Raw genomic sequence first — 22,280 nt, 5'->3', positions numbered from 1 at the left:
CGGTGCAAATTATTTTAACTTCTCGTGTGTTGCCGAAACAATGGCAACAGTTGCTCAGAAAATGGTAGGAAAGCGACAAAATTCAACTAGTTCTTTATGATAATCTTTAGCACTCAAAAGTGCTTTGAATTGTCTGAAAAGCTCTCTGAAAAGTGCTTTGAATGGGCCTTGCTGGACTTTTTGGCTGCCTTTCTACCGCTTTTCGGTGTCATCGTGCTGACGGTGTCTCGTACATTCAGAGTAGCTGCTTTAAAATGACGCTATTTCTCACATCACATTTCATTTTATACCTGCTACTGGCAGCGGTGTACGGACAGCCCCTTTGTTAAAATACCTTTCCAGTTCGCAGAACGGGAAACAGTGTGACGACAGACCCTCGATGTGCTCTCGTGTGTCTTGTTTCGGGAACAGTTGCTCAGCAAATGGTAGGAAAAATGAACCACTCAGCTTTTATATGGATGCTCTTCTACAGAAGCAGACATCTCGCGTTCTGATTGGCTGGTGCTGTCATGCGTCAAATCAAACAGATTTTTCAATAGTGTACTGTTGAAAAACTTCAATGTTGTTGCAATACACGTTCAAGTTGAAAATTTTCGATTCTATTGGTAGTTAGATTATATAAATCCTTCCACAGATCACTGAGCTATGAGCTTTCAAAATACGAGAAAGGCAAACGCGCCTTATGAACTATCCTCTTTGATACTCGTTTATACCAAACATTTCAGAAAAGTTTAATATTGAACTATTTGAGATTATGTCACAGAACTGAAAATTTTATCATAAAATTGTGATCATATTTCCGATGGTATGTAGCAAGAATTATGTTGATTCATTAGATACAACAGGAGATATTAACGATCAAAAACTTATCACTCTCTCAGAAGGTAAATTTTGAAAAGGCGCCCCATAGTAAAGTAAGTCGTATTCACGACAAAAAAACGTTTGCTATAAATGTTATACTTCTTGAACTCACTGGACGATGGTATATTAGTAACTGAAGGTTCTAACTTAATAAAATTAGCTTTAGAATCCTAGATAGTGTTTCGCAATCATTTGCCTATTTTTCAAATTTAAAGCTGTTGAAAGGAGAGTTTTAAAATTGTTTCTATATGACTTCGAAGTTCTAGGCTAATAATAGATAAAGTGAGCCCAGCTTTTAACCTATTGACATCAAGGATCTTTCCTTATCGTGAATCGAGTATACGATAATTGAATTGTGAGTTCTCCGTCTTTGGAATCAATACGTCACGTCTTGTACAAATATAAGTGGATATTCGGATATAAATATTTACAGTAGTAATACAGTGTTCGATACGAAAAACAAAAACGTTTATAACACTATACCCGATGAGCAATACAGTTTGAAATGTTCTACAACTAATAAAAATGTGTACCGTAACTACATATCTTACTGGTAATACGCTACTAAACTGCACTTTACCCGCTATTCTATTTATGTTATATTAGGCAATATACTTCACAGTTTCACAATTTAATGTCTGACTTTTGTAATCGTATTGTCCTCCTCTTCGTTGGACGCATCCTAGAGCTATTGTTTTCGAGAACATATTTGTTAGAATTAATTGTCAACCAAACACCCTTTTCGATCGATCTTCAGTCCTTTCCTCAACAAAATTCAAACACAGCACCCATTATTTACAGAAACAGCAATCCACCAGTCTGCTACTACCAACCGATCGCACTAGTTAACAGCTCGGTAATCCACCGGCCAAGGTAACGCATCAAGCGTAGCACGCATTGTAACACCCGTACCAGCAAGTTCAGCGTCAGCCGAACAAACCGGAAGACATTCTTCGGCACCGATGCGCGGCCAACAGCTGCTGGCAGCGAAAATTGATTCTACAATTTGGATTCCGTTACCACCGCTCCCTGGAAGGTCAGATACTCGAACGGTAGCAAGTCACAGTATTTCTGCAGCATTCCGTTGATCTCCCGGATGCGAACGGTGTCCACGGTGAAGATTGTGATGTCATTTCTGTGGAAGAAAGTGGAATTTAAAGTGTTTGCGAAGAAAGCGGAATTTACGAAGCATACTCTTTTGTCTTGTTGATGGCCCCTAGGGTGACTAGTGAGTGCAGTGCTAGATTGATGCTGTCCAACGAGAGACAGTAGGGATGCACATTTTTCTCCTTCCTCAGCAACAGCTGTTCGATGTGTTCTTGTACTTTGGCAAGGTAGTCCTTTTCTTTGAAGGGTTCCGAAAGCTGGAACAGTGAAAGGAATTAGTGATCAATTGGTTATTGATTATCGGTAAAAGATGACTTACTTGATTGCACAGCACTGCTGTAACCTGCATGTAACAGCAGACAAACGGTCCAATAGAACTTAGGTATACGTTTCCGTGATTAGAATTGGCTGACAATCGGACCATCTCGTCCGTTGTCCCCCGGATCAATAGCCCGAAGCGCATTAAATGCTCCACGGCTAGATCGAAATCTCGTGCTTCCCTTCGTACGTGGAATACGAATTCACTAGCGAATAGATTCCGCAACTCTCCGACTGCTTGTCTCAGCTGATCCTGATGGACTTCTTCACCCGATGATAGATTCTTGATGGTCAGCAGCACAAGTGCGGGTTCCACTAGCCAGTGTAGACAAGGATTAGAATACAGTTGAAGAGTGAAAATTGGCACCGATAATCTCATGACAACATCCGACAGGTTGTGTCCTTTAAGTTTTCGTTTGTCAACCTCGTTGAAATCGTGATGGGTAGTAGCGATCACCAGGATCTGATCCGAGGTTAGCTGTAGAATGTTTCGATGTACGTTTAGTGCTTCGGCGATGCTAGTTTCTATTAGTTGGTTGTCAGTGTCGACATCACCGGTTTTCTGCACTGTCGTGATTGCTCCGAGATCCTTGAACATATCCAGCATGCTGCTGAGCCCTTCCACCAGTTCCGGCAGGGTGATGGATTGGCCGAGATACTTTTGATAGTTATAGTAAATTGATATCAGGTGGAATGTGGTTAATACGATTTTTTCCTGCTGTAGATGAACCACGTCGAAGGCAAGATTCTGAATCATCCCCAGTTCGGATTTGGACAAGGTTTGCACGTGACTCGGGTTCATCGCATGCCGCTGTCGGTCAAGCTGACTACCGAAGTATTCCTTCGCCGAAATTGCTTCTCCGAACTCGAAATAAATGGAACCGTAATTTTCCTTCAAGATGCTCATTGCCTTCAGAAGACCTTTGGTGGATTCCTTCGGTTTGGGAACGCCCAACAGTTCATACACAAACAAATGCTCTTCCAGGGGTCTGTCGTACGACAAACTGACGGGAACGACCAGTACATCGGGAATCTCTCCCATGAACAGTGGTTCCAGGGCCATCGACAGCAGACCGATCTTCGGCGTCAACGCCTTGTTGCTTCTGCTTCGGGTACCTTCGATGAAAAACTCCACACCCCGGTCGTATGCCCGGACCAGTTGGCGCATGTACTCCTTGAAAATTGACCAGTAGGTTTGATCGTTGCCGAAACTACGGCGCATGTAGAATGCACCCGTATTGCGCAGGATGCTACCCATGAAGGCCATCGCGTGGAAATCCATACCGGCTGCGATTCCCGGGATGGCAATGTTGTAGCAGAACGAAACGTACGACATCAGAATAAAGTCCCCGTAGCTTCGGTGACTGGGAAGGTACAGGACCGTCTGGCCGCCGAATTTCGATTTGAGCTGTTTGAGCAGGAAAATGATTTCGTAAGAAAATAGTCATCGGACAGAGCAAATATTAACTTTTTTTTCTCGATTAGATAAACCAAAAGCTATAGGAGAAAAAAACATCTACAAGCTAAGCAAACAAGTTTCCGTAAACCGTTTTGAGTCAGTGATAGGAATCGCTTCCTATCGATTATTGTTTGAATTGCATTCTTCACAAGAAAGTCGATAAAAAAAACCGATTCCAAGAAAAAAAAGTTAATCCACTAAAGATAAGTAATCGAATTTTCGGCCACTCACCTGCTTGAGCCTGGTTTCGTTTACGTACAGGCCGCTGAGAATGCGACCGAAAATGAAATTCAGGATCGTTCCCAGCGTACGAATGGTGGGCAAACTTTCGTCCAAACCGATTTCGTTCAGAATCGCCCGGATAGCGTTGACGATTTCGGTTTTCTTCTTAGAATCTCCTTCCGATTCCTGAAAGTCAGATCAGACACCAAATAAGCGAATCGTGTGAAAAATAAGGAAAGCCGCCCACTCACCCGCCTGATCAACATCTGAATCCTCTCGCTATTCATGACTAGCTTCTTCAACTCCGACGGTGTTACGTGCACGTCCTTCGGGTACGGATGCGCCGGACTGTACCGTTTGGTCATATCGGTCAGGTGGCTCATGCCGGGTCCGAGCAGATTTTTGTAATGATCCAAATAGTTCCGCTCGAGAGTTCCTCCATTCTGGTACTGGCTGGCTGGTGCTGGTCCTCCGTTGACGTGATGCGTTTTGCTGGAGCTCGGGCTCGGTTCGCCGGCAAGATCACTCATCGTATCGATACTAATACTCGACTAGACTTAAGACCAAAGCAAGTCTGATGAAAGAATGCACAAACAAGATAAAACAATTAGTGTCATTGTTGACGATGGTCGCGATAAAATCTATTTGCATTGCACTCATTGCTATATTCCAGACAGCTTTGCGTCCGTAGGTTCAAAACCACGTGAATGAAATATTGTAGAAAAGATTTAGTTGTGGATAAAATGTGTAGTGCCGCAACAACCCGTGTAAGTAAATATTATCACGTGTAAGTATCAGATTATATGGGCGTGTCATTCTTCGTAGTATTTCTTACATAAAAAATAAATAGTGCTTTGGATTTTAGTTTCCAGACTGCATTACAGAAGTAAGTTCACCAAATCTTTGAAGGTAACTAGGTCCAACATGTCAGTTAATGATTAGGTTAATCTGATTTTAGGTATGATTCTCAAAAAACTCAATTTTTTAGTTCATGTTGGCTGCTAAATCTATAAATATAAAATAATAGCGAACAAAGTGTGTGTTGCTAATGTTTTCTGGTATGCGTGGGCCGATCTTCAAATGATTTTTTTTGTTCGAAAGGTGTTGTTTATGCGGAGGTTTTAGGCTATAGTACATAAGGAAAATACTTCGGGAAAGTAGAGAAAAACTAGAAAATTTGTTCGTTTAGAACTGGAAATTTTTCACTCAATGCATGCTAGATTTTCAATGATTGTTTGGCGCGTATCGAGTTATGCAATGCTGCTGCCCGCTGGAGAGCAAAATATGAATACTAGATTATTAATAAAATCGTTTGGCGCCAAACGAGCTGATTTGTGCAAAAATTTCACTGAGCCTACTTGATTCACGTGTTTCTTTATTTCGAATCACATGTTCAATCAAGTAAGGGCGCCAAATGAACAGCATACAGGTCTCCATTTTCCAGTCTATCATTCGTGTTCAATACCGTCAAGTTATAGAACGACTATAAGAAAAGAAAGTGATTTACGAGAGCACGTTATTTTATGATTTGTTTTTTTTCTTAAAATTCCAGAAACTCCAGAAATGTCACCGTTAACTCAAAACCCAAAACTTTTCAGCTCTCAACCTTATGGAGCAATTCCATTTGAATTCGAAGGATGTTTGTTTTTAGGGCTTAAATTTCACATAAGCATAACCAATGCCCAAAAAGCAAAGTTGCATCACCAGTTGTAGTTATACTTCTTGAATTTCATTAGATTAACCCAACCACAACTATGTTATAACAAGTATACTCAAAATTATTTAACTGATCGTACTCTTCAGGTTAGCTATCAGAATTGTAAATCTGAATTGCTACCCGTACGAGCCGGTGTTCCGCAGGGTTCGAGCGTAGCTCCAATCTTGTATAATATTTTCACTTCTGACCTTCCAAATCTACCCGTTGGTTGTCAGAAATCGCTATTCTGTGACGACACAAGTCTGTTAGCCACAGGTAGAAATCTAAGAGTGATCTGCAGTCGCATACAAAGAAGTTTAAATATTTTCAGTGATTATCTGTCAAAATGGAAAATTAAACCAAATGCAGCAAAAACGCAATTAATTATCTTTCCTCATAAGCCAAGAGCTTCTTTTCTTAAACCAAACAATAATCACATTCTCAAATTGAATGGCTTGGAATTGACATGGTCTGACCAAGCTAAATACGTAGGTTTAACGTATGACAAAAAATCACTTTCAAGGATCACATTGAAGGAATCCAGGCAAAGTGTAATAAATATATTAAATGTTTATATCCTCTTATAAACAGAAATTCTAAGCTCTGTCTAAAAAACAAATTGTTAATTTATAAACAAATTTTCAGACCAGCCATGCTTTATGCGGTACCAATTTGGTCAAGTTGTTTTTTTTTTTATTTAAAAGACATCTTTATTCAGGCCTATTTGCGTACAAGCTTTACGTGGCCGATTGAGCCGATTTTTTAAATAAAAAATTCTTTGTATTCGATCTCGTTGTCACCCTTTTTCTAGGGGGAGAGGAGCTTCCATTTCCCTCCTGCGAGGATTGAGGGGCACTTTGTTCGTGGCTCGTCTCGTCGTCCATTGACGCATCGGTGGCATTGTTGATTTCCGTCTTCTTTTCGTTTTCCTTGTTATTCGCAGTCTTGATCTCGTTGCTAGTTGCTGTAGAAGCGCCTTGTTGTACATTGTTTGCAGTTGCTGTTTGGTTAGATGGTGAAGGTGATTTTGAAACAGGAGCACTGCACTCACTAGTTTCCGTTGTTGAGCGGTTGTCCTTGTTTTTGTTTGTTTTGTTTGTTTTCGCGGTCAAGTTGTTGTTCCACCAGGAAGAAAACGCTTCAAAGGATTCAGAATAAAATTCTGAAAATGATTTTGAAGCGTCCTCCCTGGTTTAGCACAAATGAGTTACACAGACTCACAAATATAGAACCATTAGATGTAATGTCACATAATATTATAAGCAAATTCCGACAAAAATCGATGCAATCTTCAATTGAATCGATTCGCTCTCTGTATTAGTTAGTTTAGTAAGTTAGTATATAAGTTCCTTTTCCCCATTACACAATACAAGTAGGTTTAGAATTTTCCCTACACAAAAATCTCAGAATTGCGGAAGCAAATAATGTCCTCATGGTAATAACCAAATCATATATATATAATAGGGCTGAAAAGTCACCACTTGTGGCTGAACACCCAATTTAAATCTTAATAATTTAATTTTAACTCATATTCCAATAAATAGTTATTTAAAAAAAAAAGAATAACAAGTATACTCAATTAATAAATGAAAAAAATTGGAATGAGATGCGAATATAATTTTGTAGGGTACCGGAACTCCCTTCAAGCTCCACTCCAGTAGTCATCTCATATACGAAAACTAATTGTCAGAGTGAGATCTGCTGTCTCTGTTCGGTAGACTCACTTTCAGGGTTGGATGAAAATAACTGCATTCGCTTAGAGTTTTCGCGTCACTATAACAGTAGTATGGCACAATTTTCAAACTATTTCTGTCTGTGTTTCTGTTTCTTGAAGTCGAAACAAAGATATTGTATCTGATTTTATCACAATTCGTTCATGTAATGAAAGTCGAGCAATTTTCAAAATAACTTGGTGACTCTACTAATGAGATGACTATTGATACAATGACCCAACTTCTTTCAAATATTGCTGCATTCAAGTAAATACAAGTGGCTACTTTCAGGTAAATCAAAAGTAAATCCATTCGTCTTCAACAGGAATAATGGCTTGAAATCTTCGAAGGATGTCTTTGTGCTTTTTTTGAAGATTTTGTGCGTAGTTTTCTTAAAATGACCTCCAAATTTTGTGAAATGTTTCAAATTTCAAGTATGGTTCATTTGAGCGCAAACGTCTTCAATTTGCCTAGGCACGATCCAAATTATATCAACCCATTCGAGTCGTTTTTGGGCATATTTTTCTCTCACCATCGCTTCGAGCATATTTTTCTCACAACGCTGCTTCGTAGTGCAAAGTGTACATGACATCCATTGCTGAGATCGATTTAAAAACAATTGTTGATTCGTTTTGATAGAACATGAAAAATAAGGGTGCCCACTGTGCGTGATAAAACAACTTTTATCATTCTACTTCACTGACCGCGAGCAATCACGACCACGCTCTTCTGAAACCGACTCCTACATAGGTCTTTTGATTATTCTCATTTTGTGAGTGCTCGAAATAATTTCCAACCAAATATAATTTTTGAGCTGTGCGAAGTTCGCCTGGACAGCTGCAGGTACAGAGCAAAGCGGAGCAAGAGTAGAAACTACAGGAGCAGGTGCAGAAAGAAAGTTCAAAGTTAAAAGGTTCAGTCGGTGTTGAACAGTCGTTCGCACCGCACGCGTATAGCTCTTGGCTCCTGGAATTTTTTTTCTGGCTACCTAGAGTTTCATTGATTCAAGGCTACCCGAATCACTAACTAAGTGATACAAAGAGTGATATTATTATATTAGTGTTATGTGTATTATGTCATTATTTTTAGTATAGTTGAAAAGATAGTGGTTTTTATGCCTGTTTGAGAACTATGCCATTGGATGTGTTGGTAAACTCAAATGGGCTTTTCCCACTCAAATCATTTAGACTGCAATGTCCGATGATTCAAAACAAATAAATAAATAAATAAATAGAGTGACTAAGTGATACAAAGAGTGATATTAGAGTGACTAAGAAATTAATCAGCCTTTTTTAAGGCTAGCTAGGAGTCTAATCGAAGACTAATTTAGCCTAGTTAATTTAATTTAAAATTTCATTAATTTCAAAAATGCCTGCGTCCAACCGGAAAGGCAACAAGCCTAAGGCTAAAAATAATTCAATACGGAATAAATCACAATCCGTTGTTCAACATTTTTCTAATAACATTCACGATCTTCAAGAATCTGAATGTAAAAATGAAAGACAACGGACGGATTTCCCTTCCGTTGATTCTATGCCGTCTAACAATATTTACGAGATTCTTCCTGAATCCGATTGTAGCGACATAGAAGAAAATTCTTCAAAAATTCCCAAAATGGACGCTTGTCGTTCTGGGAAGAAACATCAATCTATGCCACCAGTGACGGTGATGTTTTCCGACTTCAAAGCATTCCGTACTGAGCTTTCTACTTTTCTCCCGGAAGTAAAAGTCTCATTTCAAATCGGACGAAGAGGAGAATGTCGAGTCTTGGTGGATGGATTGGAAGATTACGAACGTCTTATTCGATATTTGTCCGAGAAACTTCATAAATTTTATTCATATGATATAAAATCAGACAGACCCTTCAAGGCTGTCTTGAAAGGATTATCAAATGATCAAAGTATTGATGAAATTAAAAATGAACTAAAAGAATTGCTTGGTTTTGCCCCTTCCCAAGTAATACTTATGAAAAAAGAGCGAATGGTACTTCTAAACCACGCTCTGGAATTTCCCATGAACTTTACCTAATAGACTTCAATCGAAGTGATGTAAACAATTTGAAAACTTTGAAAAAAGTACGTTTCATTTCCCACATTAAAATTCATTGGGAACATTATAAACGGCATAATCGTATTGCAAACTTAACGCAATGTCGTCGTTGCCAAGGCTTCGGTCATGGAACCAAAAATTGTCATATGGATATACGGTGTTTGAATTGTGGTAAATCGCATTCGAAAGACGATTGTCCAACGAATGAAACCACTGATAAATTTTCATGTTCAAATTGCGATGGAAATCATAAATCCAATTATTTGAAATGTCCTGTCAGGGAAAAAATTTTAAACGCTCGTTCGCTTCGACAACAAGTCAAATCAACGACCTTAAATTTACAGAACATACCTGAAAATCAGAAAACCGTTACAAATGCCACGCCTAATTCGGCACTGATTTCTTCGAAACAAAAAACAGGTACGCCTGCCAATTCGTCTTCTAACGAAAACAATTTATTGACAGGTAGATCGACCTCGTCATCATCTTCTTCTAATGTCAGTTATGCTGGTATATTAGGTAGAAATCTATCACCTATTTCTTCTAATGTAAATAATCAAAACACAGGACCGCCTTGCAGTTCTTCTTCTAACGAAAACAATTTATTAATAGGTAGACCGGCCAAATCATCTTCTTCTAATGGCAGTCTACCTACAAATATTCCTTCAATGCCATTCGCTTCTTTAAATGAAGTCGATTTAGGCGATATAACTGAAAATAAAATGATCTACCTACAAGATCAACTTTTTCAAATGATCATCCTAATGAATTCAACTTCATCACTTTTTGAAGCATTTCAAATCGGATGGAAATTTGCAAATAATATTATAATGAATTTAAAATTTAACAGTGATGTTAAATAATTATTTGAATATTTTAAATTGGAATGCTCGATCTTTGAAATCGAGTGAAGATGAATTTTATAATTTTCTCAAAGTTCACAAAATTCATATTGCCATTGTGACAGAAACTTTTCTTAAACCAAATGTAAAATTGAAAAGTAATCCACATTATGTGGTTCATCGATTTGACAGGTTTATTGGAATGGGTGGTGGAGTTGCCATTTTTGTCCAACGGCAGATTAAACATCGAATTTTACCTTCTTTCAATACTAAAGTTATTGAAAGCTTGGGAATCGAAGTTGAAACCATTCATGGAATTTATTTCATTGCTGGAGCATATTTGCCATTCCAATGCACCGGCGAACAATTAAATTTCTTTAAAGGCGATTTGCAAAAACTTACAAGATATCGATCGAAATTTTTCGTAATAGGGGACTTAAATGCTAAGCATGTCCAGTGGAATTGTAGGCAAAATAACAGTAATGGTAAAATACTTCATAATCAACTCTCAGCTGGTTACTTCACAGTTATTCATCCCAATAATCCTACTTGTTTCTCTTCCGTGAAAAACCCGTCTACAATTGATCTGGTTCTAACAGATCAAAGTCACATTTGTAGTGAACCGATTACTCATGCTGACTTTGACTCAGATCATCTTCCAGTAACATTCAGACTTTCCAACGAAGCTATAATTAATCCAATTAGTTCTATTTTCAACTATCATAGAGCTAATTGGTTGGATTACAGATCGCACATTGAAAATCATGTGGATCATGAAACTATTTTAGAAAATTCTGCGGACATCGACACAGCAATTGATAATTTGAATCAATACATTATCGAAGCTAGAAATCTTTCAGTTCCCAAAGCTCAAACTAAATTAAATTCTCCTATCATCGATGACAATCTTCAACAGCTCATTCGGTTGAAGAATGTTCGTCGACGACAATATCAACGTTCTCGTGATCCTGCTATGAAAAACATAGTTAAGGATTTACAAAAAGAAATTAAACATAGATTTACTCTTTAGCGAAATGAAAATTTCGCTAATGAAGTTGAAAAAATTAAACCATATCCTAAACCTTTCTGGAAACTTTCTAAGGTTCTTAAGAAACCTCAGAAACCAATACCTGCTCTCAAGGAAGGAAATCAAATACTTCGTACAAATGGCGAAAAAGCTCAAAAACTTGCTCAGCAGTTCGAGAGTGTCCACAATTTTAATTTGAACGTTGTGAGTCCTATTGAAAATGAAGTCTCACTGAAATATGATCATATTTCAACTCAAGTGTTATCACACGATGACATTATTGAGACGAATTTTGATGAAATTAAATCAATTATTAGAAAACTTAAAAACATGAAGGCTCCTGGTAATGATGGAATTTTTAATATTCTTATTAAAAATCTTCCCGATGTTGCCTTGAGACTCCTGGTTAAAATTTTCAACAAGTGTTTTTCATTAGCTTACTTCCCAAAAAGATGGAAAAACGCCAAAGTAATTCCTATCCTAAAACCTGATAAAAACCCAGCAGAAACATCAAGTTATCTCCCAATTAGCTTACTTTCTTCTATCAGTAAACTTTTTGAAAAAATTATCTTGTTGAGAATGATGACTCATATAAATGAGAATTCAATTTTTTTACCAGAGCAGTTTGGATTTCGTCATGAACATTCAACTACTCATCAACTTGTCAGAGTAACGAACATGATAAAATCAAATAAATCTTCTGGGTTATCCACTGGAGTTGCTCTTCTAGACATAGAAAAAGCATTCGACAGTGTTTGGCACAAAGGTTTAATAGCAAAAATGTCCGATTTCCAGTTTCCTATTTATTTGATCAAAATGATTCAAAATTATTTAACTGATCGTACTCTTCAGGTTAGCTATCAGAATTGTAAATCTGAATTGCTACCCGTACGAGCCGGTGTTCCGCAGGGTTCGAGCGTAGCTCCAATCTTGTATAATATTTTCACTTCTGATCTTCCAAATCTACCCGTTGGTTGTCAGAAATCGCTATTCTGTGACGACACAAGTCTGTTAGCCACAGGTAGAAATCTAAGAGTGATCTGCAGTCGCCTACAAAGAAGTTTAAATATTTTCAGTGATTATCTGTCAAAATAGAAAATTAAACCAAATGCATCAAAGACGCAATTAATTATCTTTCCTCATAAGCCAATAATCACATTCTCAAATTGAATGGCTTGGAATTGACATGGTCTGATCAAGCTAAATACTTAGGTTTAACGTATGACAAAAAACTCACTTTCAAGGATCACATTGAAGGAATCCAGGCAAAGTGTAATAAATATATTAAATGTTTATATCCTCTTATAAACAGAAATTCTAAGCTCTGTCTAAAAAACAAATTGTTAATTTATAAACAAATTTTCAGACCAGCCATGCTTTATGCGGTACCAATTTGGTCAAGTTGTTGTTCCACCAGGAAGAAAACGCTTCAAAGGATTCAGAATAAAATTCTGAAAATGATTTTGAAGCGTCCTCCCTGGTTTAGCACAAATGAGTTACACAGACTCACAAATATAGAACCATTAGATGTAATGTCACATAATATTATAAGCAAATTCCGACAAAAATCGATGCAATCTTCAATTGAATCGATTCGCTCTCTGTATTAGTTAGTAAGTTAGTATATAAGTTCCTTTTCCCCATTACACAATACAAGTAGGTTTAGAATTTTCCCTACACAAAAATCTCAGAATTGCGGAAGCAAATAATGTCCTCATGGTAATAACCAAATCATATATATAATAGGGCTGAAAAGTCACCACTTGTGGCTGAACACCCAATTTAAATCTTAATAATTTAATTTTAACTCATATTCCAATAAATAATTATTTAAAAAAAAAAAAAAAAAAAAAAAAAAAAGTTAAAAGGTTAATAGCAAATGTCATCGAGGGAACAATTTTGACTGGTAAATTCAAAGGTAAAAAGTTTTTATTATATTTATTTAGTATTTGTTAGAAATTTATGACGTAAATTGGAGAATCTAAAAAAATATAACTTATCATAGAGCAGCTATTCCCAACCTGTAGTTCGCGATATAAAAATTTTGGGATCCACTGTCTTTTTTTAATAACCTTTAAAATTCCATAATAGTAGTTTTGATTTATTTACATTTAATCTAATACTATTGCGCTATGAAGTGTGCAGGGGTCCGCTAGTAGGTAAATAAAATTGCAGAACATCCCAACTTTTGATCGGAGCTCCGAAAACTAGGTTCGTTTGAAAGCTACTATTGAGTTATTGGTCAATTTTGAAGATCAGATGGCTGTCACTGCTGGTATTATGATATCTACGAAACATTAAGATATTTCTAAATATATTATTTTATTTTCTTCGAGAATGTGAGCATTTCATTTGCAATACGGCTGAGGAACATAATTTTCAATGATTCTGGTAGAAGTGGTGAAAATTGAAAATTTCAAAACAGCCACATTTTCAGTTTTTTCGCTTGCCTTAGACATCACCCAGACCAAAAATTCCACAATTACTTAAAAAATCTACTTTCTTGCTGCTTAGAACTTAAAGTTAAAAGTACTCGCTGAACTTTCGAGAACTTCTTCTTCCTCTTCTTTTCTGGTTGGCGTCACCTCACTTGAGATGACGCCGAATTGATGGCACAGCAACTAAGGCTATATTGCCAGTTAATTTTCGTTTATAGTTATGGACTTTATTTTCACTTGACTACAAGCGAAAATCTCGCTGTGTGGCTGCGTCGAATCGTCAAAGTATGGCTGAAAATCCTTTATTTCTTGCGAAATACTCGAATTTTCTCCGGACTAACACGATGCAACGTGCTCACCCGTTGAGAGTTTCACCGGAAGTGTTTCGAGAACTTGAAAGTACAGATCAAGTTCAGTGTGAACTTTCTAGCTGCTTAAGAGAACACGCGGCAATTTTTGACAGTTCGAAATACAGAAGAAGTTCCACGTGAACTTTTTCGCTGCATAGAAACTGAACAATGTATTCTAGAAGCAGCTTAGAAGTTCGTTCGGTTGCGTCGCGCGAACTTTCAAGTGTGGATAGTTACTTAAAAACGTGATTAATCCACCTAGCAGTGAGATGACACCATTTTTTTTTTCAATCCGCATGTGTTTTTTGCATGGATATTCTTCGGTGTTTTAGTTCTCATGACATTATTTTAATGACCGTCGTTTTAAGCGGCAATGTGAGATTTCAATCGTGAATCGGATCAAATTTGATTGATTCTATGCGTGTGACAATCGATTGAACATTCGATGAGATGTTGAAGTAAGTTCCACTTTAGAGTTTTTCGCCATTATTTACGGTACTCCCAGAGCCGGTATTCAGGAACTAGCATAACCGAAAATGATTCGTATGACCATAAATTAATAGTCAAACAATTTTATCTGTATAAATTTTAAAAACTCATCATCCTGTAATTCCAGAATTGGCTAAAATTCATCAATTTTGTATGGGACCATAAGTCCTTTAATTTGAATTTTGAATTTTGCTAAAATCGGTCCGAGACACAATGTCATGAAAAAGAATGCTTTACACAGTCTTTTTGGTACTCAGAACAAATTGTATGTTACATTATAAAAAATCGTGTTTCACGTTGCTCCCAAGCATTGCTTTGTCATACAGCGCTTAAAGCTCCTACTAGGGGCGAAATTCGCTTACACAAAATGGACGGATTTTAACAATCTATGGCTTGTTGGATAGGTATTACCGTGTGGAATCTAAGTCTGAAAACATATTCTGTTTTCAAGGTCAACTGTGACAGATATTGTCAAAAAACTGAAAATTTTGACATAAAACTTCGTATAACTCAAAAAGTAAACTTTCGATCTCAAAACAAGTCAATAGCGTTTAGGGTGACGGGAAGACCATTCATTTGCGACTAGTTTGATCAAAATCGGTACAGCCATCTCTGAGATCTGGACCTCTTAGTTGACAATACACATACAGACACACACACGGTCATTTTCTCAGTTCGCCGAGCTGAATCAATTGGTTCGGATCGAATTTGAATCTAAAAGTGTGACAATCGATCAAGCATGCCGTGATATGTAAGTTCCACTTTAGAGTTTACGATAATTTAAGGTACTTCCAGAGCCGGTATTCAGGAACCAGCATAACCCAAACCGATTCGTATGGCCATATGACGAATAAATTACAACAGTTTTGAGTCCAACTTTGAAGCTTTTCGGGATTGTCATATTCTATATCGGTTTGAATTTTAAAAATTCATCATCATGTCATTCGAGAACCGGAAGTCATAATTGGATAAAATTAATTAATTTTTGTATATAAGTTTATTTTAATTTGAATTTTTGTTTCTGAAATTTGATTAAGCTTTTTTTGAGAAAACGATTGAGCTTTGAGAAACGATTTTATACCGGAACCGGAATTCTAAAATCGATATGGCCGAAGTCAGATAAATTCACCTGAATAGCTGTATAGTTTACACTTGTTTCAAAATATTTGCAAATCAGTGAAGACATCTTTGAGAAATCATAGCACGAATTAATTTTTAGGTGCCTTCTGAATCGACAACTGAATACCACTAAAACTGAAAAAAGTTAATTTTTTTTATCGACTATCCAAATCTGCTAACCCGATAAACCTGATTAATTTATGTGGAATAGACATTTTTATACCAATCACCCTGTATCTCCAAAACCGGAAGTTGGATTTGACTGAAAAACAAGATATTTGATAGAATCTTAAAATTTTTCATTTGAATCTTAGATGATTCTTAGATTTCATTTGAATCATTGATCGGTTCAGCCATCTACCAGAAGAATGAGTTACACAATTTTGATTTCGTTTCACATATCATCCTGTAGTTCCGGAACCAGAGGTCGGAACCAAACATAACTCAGGAACTCTGTTTGGGAGCATACGACTTTTCGCATGAATCTGAATTTATAGAAAATAAATTTTCCGAGAAAACTGAGTGAAATTATTTGTCACACACGCATTTGCTGATCTAGACGAACGATTCGAATGGTATATGGGTGTTTTGTTCTTCCAGCATTTATTGCTTTAAGCAGTTTAAATCAATATAATTATGAAATTGTTCAGAATTCGGAAGTACTGCCATCTCTCCAATATGTCATATTCGAACGATTATGTTGCCAAAACCGAACCGTGCTAAAATCGGTCCGAGGCTAAATGTCATGAAAAAAGATACTTTTCCGTTGCTCTCAAGCATTTCTTTGTCATACAGCACTCAAAACTCCTACTGCTGGAATAGAGGAAAAAGTCGCTTATACAAAAATGTCGATATCTCCGTTAAAAGTGGACGGATTTTAACAATCTATGGCTTGTTGGATAGGTATTACCGTGCGGAATCTAAGTCTGGAAATATATTCTATTTTCAAGGTCAAGTGTGACAGATACTGCCAAAAACATTTGACATAAAACTTCGTATAACTCAAAAAGTAAACATCCGAACTCAAAACCATTCAATAGCGTTTTGGGTGACGAGGAGACCTTTGATTTGCGACTAGTTTGATCAAAATCGGTCCAGCCATCTCTGAGATCTCGACCTCTTAGTTGACAACACACATACAGACACACACATACACACACGGACATTTGCTCAGTTCGTCGAGCTGAATCGATTGGTATATGTCATTTGGCCCTCCGGGCCTCGGAAAAATTTTCTAAAGTTTGAGCGAATTCTATACCTATTTTTTATATATATAAAAAAAGGTAAAAACGCAAAATTTCAATTTTTAATAAATTTCTTTATTATCGCCTTCAAAGTACTCTCCTGCGGCAATACATGCATGCCAACGCTTGATCCAATTTTCCATACAAGTTTTATAGGCCGCCGAAGGTATGGCCTTTAGTTCACGCAGCGAATTCTCTTTTATGGTATCTATGGTCTCAAAACGCGTTCCCCGCAATGGCAATTTGAGTCTGGAGAAGAGGAAAAAGTTACACGGGGCCATATCTGGAGAGTACGGTGCTTGGTTGATGATATTGGTTGAGTTTTTGGCCAAAACCTGCGACACAACCAACGCTGTGTGAGCCGGCGCATTATCGAGAAATTCAGCTTTTTTGGCACCAGCCGAGAAGCGACGCGTTTCAAACCCAAAACATCAGTTAAAATGTGTTCGGCTGATCCATAAAAGATGCCCAACAACACAGCAATCTCTCTAATCGGTACAGAACGATTTTGCAACACGATTTGCTTCGCCGATTCAATGTTTTCTTCAGTAACAGATGTTGTTGGGCGGCCAGGGATCTCATCATGATCCAAGCTTGTACGACCACCTTTGAAGCGTTTATACCACTCGTATGCCTGTGTTTTTCCTAGACACGATTCACCAAAGGCCTTTTCTAACATTTTCAACGTTTCGGAATACTTAAATTCATTTGCAACACAAAATTTGATGCACGCACGTTGTTCTAAATTTTCATCCATTATAAAAATCGCCACACGAAAATTTTTCAACTTCTTTGTATAGACGCCAAACAAAAACTAATCGTACGATTTGCGTCAAAATTTGACAGAATGTGTATAAAAGTGTTGCCAACGTTGAGAGAAAAAATGTTTACCGATTGGACAAGCGCGGGAATTTCAAAATGAAAATTCCGGTTCTTTTTTGATCATAAGGTATATGAAGAATAAAAAAAACAATTTTGAATCCTAAAAAGTCCGGGCCCGGTGGGATTCCTCTCAGCGCCTCTGGATCCCTACCATTAAAATCTAAGTTTGTGACCATTTCTGATTACTTCTGGAGTCGAAATCTGAGTACCAATAGTGGTGAAGACGCCGGTTGTCCTTTCTTTTGAATTTATGTTTGCGAAAATCGGTTTTGTCATCTTTGAGAAAACTAGGTGAGCTCCATTTTGCATCACTATTTTTGGTATTCCTAGGGTGAATCGGATCAAAGAATCAATTTCGGAAGAATCGGCAAAGTTTTCTTTAAGTAAGTGCACAAAAATGTTGTAAATGTACACACAAAGACATTTTACAATTCTGACGAGCTGATTCGAATCACATATGACGTTCGGTCTTCCGGGCCTCCGTCCATAAGTCGGTTTGCCCAGTGATTGCAAAGCCTTTCTTCATGAGAAAAACAAAAAGAATATCGTTGCGAAGGGTCCCATAAAATAAAACTAAGCAAACCCCAGCGGCATTTTTATCAACTGTTGCTTTCTAACGTGTGCTTTTATCAGATGTGCATATTCAATTTGTTATGCAGAGCCACTCAAAACTCAGAGTAGATGCATTTTGTTTCTAGAATTCTTCGGTGTCCATAAATATTTTCCAATACTCGGTGCTATTTGCTTTAAGAATCGATATTCCACCTTCCTCAAGAAGCAATATTTGTATACGTTATCTAATACAATGAAAAATGGGCGCATAAATGCTTTTAAAGTATATGTATAAAGTCGCCTGCGCATTTTACTCAACCACAGTATCTAATGGAAAAAAGTACACCCGTTTCTCACTAGAAGCGCTGTCAGTGTCTCCGTACAGTGGGAAATCTAGGTTACTTGATTTATGCTTGTAACTTGTAGTGAGTGCTACACTGGAGTAGAACGGCACTAGAAACCAATGTCATCAACTGTAGAATGCAACGAAAATAATTACAGATTGCCTCCGTTCAACCAAAAGTAGGCTATACTATAGTGAGCAAAATCTAAAAAAGTGCAACGAGGAAAATAAAAAGCAAACGTTTACTATGATTTCTTTTTTGTTGAACAAATTATTTCGATACCCGCCCCTAAAACTACGCTACGGAAATCGTGGCTGTAAGACATAGGAAATCAACAAAACAAAACAATAAACAGTTTTAGTTAGTGTACGCAGCATGCGTAGCTAAATAATAACAATATTTTACCTAAACCGGTAAAACGTTCAAGATTTCCGCGTTTGTCTTTTTTTTATTGTTGATATATCCTCAGCTCTTCAGGCTTCATCCACTTGCCGTTTCACCTGGATTAGCGAATGTTCTTATCATATCCATACTGTACGTGTCCTCGGAGCTTCCATTGGGGGGCAATGCGTTGGATCACGTTTAAAGCTGTACTGTATGATTGACAATTATCGAAAATATGTCAGTATGTGTTCTAACTCATCACCACGGTTATTCGGGATTCAGCTTTTTACTGCATTAAACTACAAAATATTTGTGATTGACCGAAGGATATTTCTCTATGGAACGTAAAAAAACGACGAAATTTGTATTATAAAGACTATCGCGTGATTTTAATTCGATTTCCATGCAAGCTGCATATTTGTAATTAGTTCATAGTTACAAAGTAAAACACTGCATGGAAATACAAAAATGTTACGAGTATTGCGTTCAACAAACTCCTCATATTCTCGAACTGTTTGACCTTGGATTTAGAATAGTAATGACAACATATATAACAAAACAATAATCCTACCGGCCAATCACATATGTTTGGAAGAAGAGTTCAGTTAGTCGATTCTTTCATACACAGAAAAGGGCTTCTCGGAACAGGTTTCCAATAGCGAAATTATTCAACTTGACGCAATCCAATTTAACACAAGACAACACTAAACGCTATACTCAGCCAAGCAGAATCGAAATATTTCCGAGTCTATCGGAGTGACTTTGATATGACGCAAAAATAAATAAAAGGTGATCCTAGCGGTTCATGTTTGACGACTAGTTTACCAGTTCTCATGAGCCGAGACATCAAACTCAATTCATTGACTGTTTGGCATACAATCGATGAATGGGGTTACATGTTTACATCAACTCCCAGCGCGATTCACACGTTCCGTCAGACGATTGTCAACGTCTTGTGGAAACACTCATATCCGCAACGAAACTTTTTGACATGCGGCAAATAGGTGTGAAAGTTTCGAACTAATGTTGATGATAGTAGTTGACGTACCGTCTAAAAAGCACTTTACTGATTATTTATATCCCTAGAAACAACTCATGCGTTGAATGGAGGTGCTCAGATTAATATGAATATGGGTTACGCTCGCGTAGATTTCGTGGTTTATTTTGGTGCGTTTCCGCTCACTAGAGACAACAAATTTTGTAGGTTTCCCAAGGAGACAATTCCTAATAGTTAATTATAAATACTCCGTTCGTAGTGATTCATGGATGGTTGGAAATCTAATCGGAAGTCAATGATATACACTCTATTTCGGTCCCGATACTGTGTAGATGTGCTTAAAATTCAGTTGCGTATTGAATTAATTTTCGGTAATCCGAAAAGCAAGCAAAATTTTGTAACTTTTCTGGTTCGTATAGCAAAGTCAAAATGAAATATAATTCAACGTTTCAAGGTTATGGCCAAAAGACGTCATTCATCGCAGGTTGCGACTTTCATTGAATTACAAGTGCGGTTCTAGACGCAATTGAATAGCTTTGACGTTTTTCGCCTTCAGAATTTAAATGAAACTATTCAGAAGTTCCAGGATTTTTGCGATCCATATAATATGATTGGTACATTGTCGCGAAGCTGAATTACCGGTAGCGAAACCTGCCAATGAAAAATGGAACCAAGATAATAAGCATTCTTCCGAAAATTTTCATATCGGTTGTAGTGATTTGAAACGATTTTTTTGTTTATTCTATAGTGCTAATAGATATCAGCAATGAAAACAAACTCGGAGTAGAAGAAAATAGATTTCAAAATGATTACTTCCACATTTTTGCCTTTCTCATATAGAAAGGTTATGCAATCACTTGAAAACCGACTAGTGAAAATTGGCCCGGAGGGCCAAGTGTCATATACCATTCGACTCAGTTCATCGAGCTGAGCAATGTCTGTGTGTGTGTGTATGTATGTGTGTGTGTGTGTGTATGTGTCAAATAATCTCACTAGGTTTTCTCGGAGATGGCTGAACCGATTTTGACAAACTAGGATTCAAATGAAAGGTCTCGTGGTCCCATACGGAATTCCTGAATTTCATCCGGATCCGACTTCCGGTTCCGGAATTATAGGGTAAAGTGTGTTCAATATTGTACACCGCCACTTAAACCGGCGAAGCAAAAAACGTGAAAATTTTTCTAAACTGGTCTCAAAACTACACAAATCGATAGTCATTATCAGTAGGCAACTAATCAAACCGATTCCGGCTATCCTGGTTCCCGATATCCGGTTCCGGAAGTACCAGATATAGTGGTCATATATACCAAAATGGATCTCACTCACTTTTCTCAGCGATGGTTTGACCGATTTCCACAAACTTAGATTCAAATGAAAGGTCTCGTGGTCCCATACGGAATTCCTGTGTTTCATCCGGATCCGACTTCCGGTTCCGGAATTATAGGGTAAAGTGTGTTCAATATTGTACACCGCCACTTAAACCGGCGAAGCAAAAAACGTGAAAATTTTTCTAAACTGGTCTCACAACTACACAAATCGATAGTCATTATCAGTAGGCAACTAATCAAACCGATTCCGGCTATCCTGGTTCCCGATATCCGGTTCCGGAAGTACCAGATATAGTGGTCATATATACCAAAATGGACCTCACTCACTTTTCTCAGCGATGGTTTGACCGATTTCCACAAACTTAGATTCAAATGAAAGGTCTCGTGGTCCCATACAGAATTCCTGAATTTCATCCGGATCCGACTTCCGGTTCCGGAATTATAGGGTAAAGTGTGTTCAATATTGTACACCGCCACTTAAACCGGCGAAGCAAAAAACGTGAAAATTTTTCTAAACTGGTCTCACAACTACACAAATCGATAGTCATTATCAGTAGGCAACTAATCAAACCGATTCCGGCTATCCTGGTTCCCGATATCCGGTTCCGGAAGTACCAGATATAGTGGTCATATATACCAAAATGGATCTCACTCACTTTTCTCAGCGATGGTTTGACCGATTTCCACAAACTTAGATTCAAATGAAAGGTCTCGTGGTCCCATACGGAATTCCTGTGTTTCATCCGGATCCGACTTCCGGTTCCGGAATTATAGGGTAAAGTGTGTTCAATATTGTACACCGCCACTTAAACCGGCGAAGCAAAAAACGTGAAAATTTTTCTAAACTGGTCTCACAACTA

The 22,280-nt window shown here is 37.6% G+C and overlaps 1 protein-coding gene across 4 annotated transcripts in view; it reads right to left on the bottom strand.

Annotated features, from left to right (window-relative positions):
- Positions 1-1,300: 1,300 nt before the first annotated feature.
- The window catches only part of LOC131427301 (dihydroxyacetone phosphate acyltransferase), a 43,211-nt gene continuing 22,231 nt past the window's right edge, over positions 1,301-22,280 (bottom strand). For all 4 annotated transcript variants that reach the window (XM_058590364.1, XM_058590363.1, XM_058590365.1 and 1 more), the window contains exons 2-6: positions 4,219-4,541; positions 3,977-4,153; positions 2,288-3,694; positions 2,056-2,225; positions 1,301-1,996 (exon numbers count right to left, since the gene is read on the bottom strand). In XM_058590364.1, the coding sequence (XP_058446347.1) occupies positions 1,861-1,996; positions 2,056-2,225; positions 2,288-3,694; positions 3,977-4,153; positions 4,219-4,497 (2,169 nt within the window). In that variant the 5' untranslated portion in view covers positions 4,498-4,541 and the 3' untranslated portion in view covers positions 1,301-1,860. The remainder of the gene's footprint in view (positions 1,997-2,055; positions 2,226-2,287; positions 3,695-3,976; positions 4,154-4,218; positions 4,542-22,280) is intronic.

This window comes from Malaya genurostris, chromosome 2 (genome assembly GCF_030247185.1).
Source record: "Malaya genurostris strain Urasoe2022 chromosome 2, Malgen_1.1, whole genome shotgun sequence".
In the NCBI taxonomy this organism is placed as follows: Eukaryota; Metazoa; Arthropoda; class Insecta; order Diptera; family Culicidae; genus Malaya; species Malaya genurostris.
This window is presented reverse-complemented; position numbering and strand designations above follow the sequence as displayed.